Source organism: Phragmites australis, chromosome 8 (genome assembly GCF_958298935.1).
Source record: "Phragmites australis chromosome 8, lpPhrAust1.1, whole genome shotgun sequence".
In the NCBI taxonomy this organism is placed as follows: domain Eukaryota; kingdom Viridiplantae; phylum Streptophyta; class Magnoliopsida; order Poales; family Poaceae; genus Phragmites; species Phragmites australis.
In genome coordinates, this window is record NC_084928.1 from 30,848,157 (window position 1) to 30,855,922 (window position 7,766).

Genomic DNA, 7,766 nt, shown 5'->3' on the forward strand with positions numbered 1-7,766 from the left:
TCCCAAATCTCCAACGTCGTAGGATCCATCAGCGAGGTAATCTCGAGGCCAGCACGTGGGAGGGCAACGGCATATACAGCTCGTGACAAACGAGCTCCGTTCCGTCCGGTCCCTTTCTTTCCTTGTCGCCCGTGGCCGGCCGGCCGGCGCCCGGTTTTACTGGCTACGTGGGTTCTCCTATGGGCCGAATCACCACGCGCCTCGGTCCAAGCGTGAAAGGCTCCCTGAAGCACTGGGTCCTCAGATTGGCATTCGCCGACGCCTCCTTTGTTGGCTGGCCCATGACCTGTGTTCCTCCTCCTCTATTTTTCCCCCTGCCCCCTGGTCTTTCCCCCAAGTCATCAGATCGCAATCACATGTTGACATGTTGCATGTTGCCTGGAACCTGGATCTGCAGCACTGAACGAGCAGAGTGCTTCGATGATTCTCTTGCAGAAATTGACACCTTTTTTTGTTTTGAAGACATGTTTTTCGAACGAGATTGACTTGGAAGCAACGAGCAGTAGGGCAGTCACTTTTATGGAAGAGCAGAGAGCATACATTGAGGCATACGCACAAACAAGCAGTTCAGGATCCGAATCCAATCCCAGCATGGACGCGACCGTTACTGTCACGCCTCAGCCGTGGCTGCCACGTCAGCGGCAACCGGCAGCGGGTCGAGCCGGGGCGTGACGGTGCAGTTGAGCGGGTGCTTCCGCGGCAGGGTGAGCCCGGGTCCCTCCTCCATGTCCACGGGCGCGCCGCCCACGGGCCGCCACTCGAAGCACTGCACCATGGCCGCCAGCGCCGCCTGCACCACCAGCATCGCCAGCGACGCGCCGGGGCAGATCCGCCGCCCCGACCCGAACGGCAGCAGGTGGAAGTGCTGCCCGCGCACGTCCATGCCAGCGTTCTCGCCCTCCAGGAACCGCTCCGGCCGGAACGCCAGCGGGTCGGGTCCCCAGCACGCCGGGTCGCGCCCGATCGCCCACACGTTCACGAACACCGTCGCGCCGGCGGGCACGTCGTACCCGCCCACCGTGCACTGCTCTATCGACCGGCGCACCACGAGCGGGCCCGTCGGGTGCAGGCGGAGCGTCTCCTTGGCCACGGCCTGCAGGTAGGGGAGTCGCGGGATGTCCGACTCGTCGGCGAGGCGGTCCGTGCCGACGACGGCGTCCAGCTCCGCCTGCGCCTTGCGGAGGACGGCCGGGTGGTTGATCAGCTCCGACAGCGCCCACTCCAGCGTGATCGTCGTCGTGTCCGTGCCAGCCGCGAAGATGTCCTGCGAGATATGCGTCACATGGAAGGAAATATTTTCTTTCTTTTTCGCCTGATCCGATGCGTGATTGGATCTACCCAATAGTAACAGTTACGAAATGTTGCACTAAATAATACTACTCCTCTAGTAAAAAAACAGCTTATGAACGTACCAGCATGAACGCCTTGATGTTATCCCTTGTGAACCGCATCTCGGCGGCTTCGTCTTCGTGCATGTCGAAGAGCATGTCAAGCACGTCCTTGGCCCCCTCGCCGCCGTCCCCGGCCTCCCGCCGCCGCCTCTCGGCGTCCCTCGCCGTCAGTATCCGCTCCATCATGGCGTCGAACCTGCGGTGCACCGCGTCGATGCGCTTGCCGAGTCCCTGCACGTCCCAGTGCTTGAACACGCCGATGTAGTCCTGCAGGTTAAAGGTGCCGGTGAGCTCGGCGGTCTCGGCGACCACGCTCCTCATCTCCTCGGTGTCGTTGTCGTCCCCCGTAAACCGCCGGCTCATCACCATGCGGGAGATGATGTCCCCCGTGAAGCCCATGAGCGCGGCGTCCACGTCGACGGCCGCGCCATCCGCGGCGCTCTGCCGAAGAGAGCCCACGAAGCGGGCCACCTCCTCGCGGCGGACGTGAGCGAGCCGGTCCAGGGTCCGCCCCGCCAGGAGCTCGTGCACGCACGCGCGCTTCATGAAGCGCCAGAAGGGCCCGTACGCGGAGAAGGAAAAGTCCTGCCCGCCGTAGGTCAGGCGGTGCACCGCCGTGGGCTTGGGCCGGTCGAGGAACGCGGCCTCGTGGATCTTGAGCACCTCCCGGGCGGCATCTGGGGAGCAGGCGGCGACGGCGGGCACGGAGCCCAGGCGGAGGTAGAGCAGCGGACCGTGGCGCGCCGCCAGGCGGTGCAGTGCCTGGTGCGGCAGCGGCGCAAGGAGGTGGAGGTGGCCCAGGACGGGCAGCGCGAATGGGCTCGGCGGGAGACGCGGGCCGGTGCCGCTGCGGAGGAGGCGGCGCAGGGCGTAGAGGACTGCCGCGAGGCCGGCGACGAGGAGGACGGGGAGGGTGGTGGGGGTGAAGAGGTCTCGTGCTACCGCTTCGGCCATGGTGCCTGCTCAGAGTTGACCGCTTAGCTCTAGCAGCTGTTAGATCTCAGGGCATGTTTATGCGATCGCTCTACTGCCTACTTGCATGGCTATATATATGCACTCCTATATGTTAGCTAGATACTTAGATATATACTACTCCACTGTTAAGACTTTGTTCGTACAAGCTGGTGCTCATCTGTTTTTAATAGTTTGCACTTTGCATTGGTGTCTCCCAGTATCATAACCTCTCGATCCCGAAGGCTATAGTGGAACGATTCAATAGAGAGTGACACAACACTAATACAATTGCAACTTGGAAGAGCAGCTTTGTCACGATCTAGGTGGATCATGTATACGTTCGCGTAAGTGTGTATATACACACACACACTTCTTCTTTCGATAGTATTGGAAGAGGCCGGCCGGCAGGTGTAGAATAACATTCGACACAACACGACACGACAAATAAAGTCGTGAAAGATTAGTTGTAGATGCTTGTTTGCTCAGTTCGCCGAGCCAGCTAACTACAGGCCACTTCCAGCGAACTGTTGTACGGTGGTTTTGAAGTTATAAGAGATAGATGAATTAGTATACTTAGAATTTATTCAGTTTCAAAAATAATATAAAATAAATTTATATTAATTTCTATCTAAATACGCTCTATTGTGTTTATTCTACCAATCAAATCGCTTGCAACCTATCTAAGAAGGTAAGTTGTGATTAACTAAATACAGAAATATAAATAAGGTAGAAAGAGCAAATTCGGCATAAGATTTTTTTTCCATAGTATCGATAATATGAATACCACTTTTAATCCACGTTGAAGCTCCACTAATGATATGCTTCTGATCAGCACTCGGTTACAGCTATCGAGCCACCAAATCACAAAGATAATATCTCAATCCGGATGAGCTACCAAGCCATCCAATGGAAGGCCTCACCGCAAGCCTTTCTTCCGGTCCCTTGCCACCGTGGTCACTTTGGAGCTTAAGCCATTAAAGAAAGGGTCTTCACATCCTCGTACACGTATCTTGCTGCAGCTCTATACCAAGTCGGAGGGTCAACAAGTTGTCGATGAGTCACAAAGACTCTAAGGCACCGACGTACCTCTTGGTACACGGTTGGACCACTTCTTGATCCACTCTCTAGGTTGCAGTACCTAGCAACACTTCTCTCTAAGCCTAATAGCACTAATCACTCTCTAATGATATGCTAAATTGCTTTGGATGAACACTTTAAGCACTTTGGTAGCTTTGATGTCTTCTCAAGTGTATAAGGGATTCTCAAGACTCCAGCAACATACCACACATTCAAATGACTGAGTGGAGGGGTATTTATAGCCTCAAACTCGCGGACTAGCCGTTGCTCTAACGGCTCAACTTTACTGTAAACACCAGATGATTTGGTGATAATAGTAGTACAAACACCGGACTATCTAGTGTACATCAGTGGATACTAGACGTTGAAACTCCACTTAAACTTCTTCTGAACACCGAATTCTCCAATGTATACTCAAATCCATCGCTAGACCTTCCGGTGAGTTATTTTGAGCCATCTGAGCATTTGTATCTTCTCAATGTAACTTGCTCCGGTGAAACCTCCGGTGTGCATCTCTTTGTCACTGGACCATCCGGTAAGTTATCTTGAACCAAATCACGCCTTTGCAGCCTCGTTGTGTAAAATACTCCGATGTATTCATCCAGTGTTCATTCCATTCACACCGGACCATCCGGCGAGTTAAACATTATCTTCTTTTTCCTAAAAATACTATGGTACAATTATCTCTGTGATCATCGGACTATCCGGTGACTTTATCCTTTTTCTTCAATAGTTGCATCCTCTCTAATAGAAATACTTCGGTGAGATCATCCGTTGTGCACAAGCCAAACACTGTATCATCCGGTCAACTAATCATTGCTTTTCAGTACTTGCGACCCTCTCTGCAAGAATTACTCCAGTGTATATCTTCCGCTGATCACCAGACCATCCGATAGGTTATTCTATTTTGCCTTCTGAGTAGAAACACTCTAGTGAGTATAAGGATCTTAACACCGGACTATCCGGTGTCTTCTTTCTCCTCTACTGAGAATGCTCTTGTGATTACAGCCTTTAGTACACTAGACTCTGGTGAGAATAAATATCCTGAGACTTCTCTAATTCAATCAAATTTTATCCTAGTTATGATAACTTCTTCATACATTGAATCTACTAACATATATTCTTGACAAACATGTTAATCTCATTAACTATATTATCATTAATCACTAATATCACAATCATAACATAATAGTGTTATTTTTTACCACGACTATAGATATTTTTCCAATTACCAATTACCGCTTAGATCGCACCCTACTATGCACAACGTTTACAAATAATATTATTAAAAACACTCGTGTATATATATAACTAATGAAAATCTAGATTTAAATCCTGTGAGTGGACCCCGGACTTCACACCCTTCATGTGCTATCGATTCGACCCCCGGTATGCCGGCAGCCTGACTTTGACTCGGCGGCTTGGCATTTAATGAGGAGCATCCGATGAAGATTCACTGTGAGTGGATCGATGATGGTGAACCGAGGCTACAAGCGATACTCCGTTAATGGAGAAGCTTCGCTTTGTTGTGGAATTTCTCTAGGGTGAGACCGCATCCACGCGTGGAGCTACACTTTTGTTCCAGTATTTTTTTTTGTGAGACGACGAATCCCGCTACTGCAAAAGTTATTTTTCAGACACATCTAAGATTACTTTGTATAAGTGGTTTATATAATAAACTATTTGAATAGTAGGTTAAGGTGTTATATGGTTTCGGATCGTACGTGGAAATTCATATGGTTCTTTATATTAACTATCTATGAAAATAGTTTTATTACTATCGCTGATTCGTATAAAGAACTGTGTATAAAATACGTATTTCTACAAACGGATTTTTATGCGAACCGTCTGTGGTAATAATAGTTATTTTTACAAATGGTTCATATAAGGAACCGCATGTGAAAATACTAATTTTCAGAGATGGTTCTTTATATGAATCGTTTTTGTAAAAATGTGAAATTTAATTTCTGGAGGCGATTTCTTATATGAACCGCTTGTGATAATCTCCACAAACAGTACTATCGGTGGGGAGCTTCGTTCAGACAACTCTATGTGTCCGAACAGAGCAACTCGGAGGCAGTAATGAGATTTGAAAACAAAAGGGGAATATTTTGTTTTTGAATTTTTTGGAGAAGCTATCTAAGGTAAGGGTATCTTATCCCTATGTAATATTTTTTTAAGTCTAGATTTAGATTTAAGATTTATTTAGGGTTTGAATGTGATTTAGAGATACTCATTGTTTTAGCCATTTAGATCTTCGAATTAGCTAAAATTTGTAACTAATGTTGGTTCAATTGTGTAGATTCACATAATTTTAGTATTATATTTTTAAAAATATAGCTTTAATTTGATGGTTTATAGCCTTAGGAGGTTTTATCTCATGAATGGGGATTTTTTAGATACATCTAGATCTAGAGGGAGTGAGAGAGTAATGAATCCATATTATTTTGAGCTTTAAATTTGCGTCATTGTAGATTCAATTATGTAGACATATTATAGTCATAACATGCCTAATTTTTTCCTTTTTTAAAATAATCTTTTTATTATGATTTTCTTATTAATTAATTAATAGATCTAATTTTGTGGTTGAAGTTAAAGATGGACAGAACATGGATATATGATACGCCAAGACATGAAGAAATATACATAAAAAACTTTGTACTTTTATTGAAGCCGCCGAGAAGGACATTTTGACTAAGATGACAAAGAAAATGCATTATCCATGTTTTGATTGTAAGAACCAGAAATTGTGAGATAAATCAAACATAGTTAAATCATACTTGATCTTGAGAGGTTTTGTCGAGGATTATATATGTTGGGCCAAACATGACGAATAACGTACATGCGAATCAAATGATGACATCGGTGCTGATCAAGTGGACGGTGATGATGAGAGAGTCGAAGGCAACACTGATGTTATGATGGATGATGATGATGATTTCGATCAGGAAGAAATATTGCGTCATGCAGAATCGCATATTTTAAGGGACATAAGAGGTTTAGATAATTTCTAGGCGTTACAGAAGTCATCGAAGGAACTTTTGTATGAGGAATCAAAGAACTGTGAAAAGGAGTTTATGATGTTACATTCAGTACTTGAACTTCTAAGGTTGAAGGCCAGCGATAGATGGTCCAACAAGAGTTTTTCGGATCTATTGAATATCTTAGAAAACATACTTCCAAAGCCTCACTCGTTGCCCACCACCACTTATCAAGCTAAAAAGCTTATATATTCGTTATCATTGTATGTGCAAAAAATACATACATGTCTGAACCACTGTATCCTCTACCGTAAAGAGTACGGAGCATTGGATATATGTTCAGTGTGCAATGCGAGTTAATACAAGAGAAATGATGATTGTGAGGACGAAGATGCTTCCGTAATGCGAAGAAGAAAAAGAGTACTGCTAGTCGTGATGAAGAAGACACTTCTTCCAACGTGAAAAAGAAGAGAAGAAGTCATGCCATGGTGATATGGTACCTGCCGGTGATCTCCCGCTTACAGCGTTTGTATTCGAACCCTATGGACTCTGAACTAATGCGTTGGTATTTTGATAAGTGTAAGAAGAATAGAACTAAACATTGACACCCCGCTGATGCTAGCCAATGGAGAAAGTTCGATGTCATGTATTCAAATTTGGTTAAAGAATCAAGAAATGTAAGGTTCACGTTGAGTACCTATGGAATGAATCCTTTTTGGTGACATAAACACCTCACATAGCACTTAGCTAGTTGTCCTAGCCATCTACTACATTCCTCTATAGCTATGCATAAAGCGAAAGTACCTTATGCTATCCATTCTTATCCAAGGACCGAAATACCCTAGCAATGATATAGATGTGCTTTTAGAACCATTGATAAAAGATATGGTAAAACTATGGAACAATGGGGTCCTGATGTGGGATGAGTTCCAACGACAGTACTTTACGCTGAAAATCATGATTTTTGTTATCATCAGTGATTATCCAGCCCTTTTTTGCCTATCAGGACATGTTAAAGGAAAGCAATGATGTGTAGTATGCTTGAATGAAACTGTGTCTGTGTACCTTTTGTACTCACAAAATGTAGTGTACACGCGACACCGATGATTCTTACTTAAAAGTCACAAATACCACAGGATGAAGAAATATTTTAACAATATAATTGAGCAAGGTACTGGTCCAAAATCTCGCAGCAGGGTACTTGTGTTTGAAATGTTCAAGAATATCAAGGTTGTTTTTGGAAGCCGCCGAAGGGTAAAAAGAGGAAGAAAAGTGAGACTCCGACCGGCATGCTATGGAAGAAGATGCCAATGTTCTTTAAGTATTTGCCCTATTAGAAGGATTTGGATGTTCGCCACAGCGT

The 7,766-nt window shown here is 45.9% G+C and overlaps 1 protein-coding gene across 1 annotated transcript; it reads right to left on the minus strand.

Moving 5' to 3' along the window:
* Window positions 1-492: 492 nt before the first annotated feature.
* LOC133925956 (cytochrome P450 93A3-like) lies at window positions 493-2,395 on the minus strand. Its single transcript, XM_062371692.1, has 2 exons — window positions 1,413-2,395; window positions 493-1,264 (listed from the first exon to the last, which is right to left on the minus strand). The coding sequence occupies exons 1-2, from the start codon at window positions 2,343-2,345 to the stop codon at window positions 611-613; spliced, it is 1,587 nt and encodes a 528-aa protein (XP_062227676.1). The 5' UTR covers window positions 2,346-2,395; the 3' UTR covers window positions 493-610.
* Window positions 2,396-7,766: the final 5,371 nt, after the last annotated feature.

Excerpts from the sequence above, each read along its gene's own strand:
- LOC133925956 (XM_062371692.1), bottom strand. The coding sequence starts at position 2,345 with ATGGCCGAAGCGGTAGCACGAGACCTCTTCACCCCCACCACCCTCCCC. Across the intron at positions 1,265-1,412 it reads ACATCAAGGCGTTCATGCTG|GACATCTTCGCGGCTGGCAC; the intron begins GTACGTTCATAA and ends CATATCTCGCAG.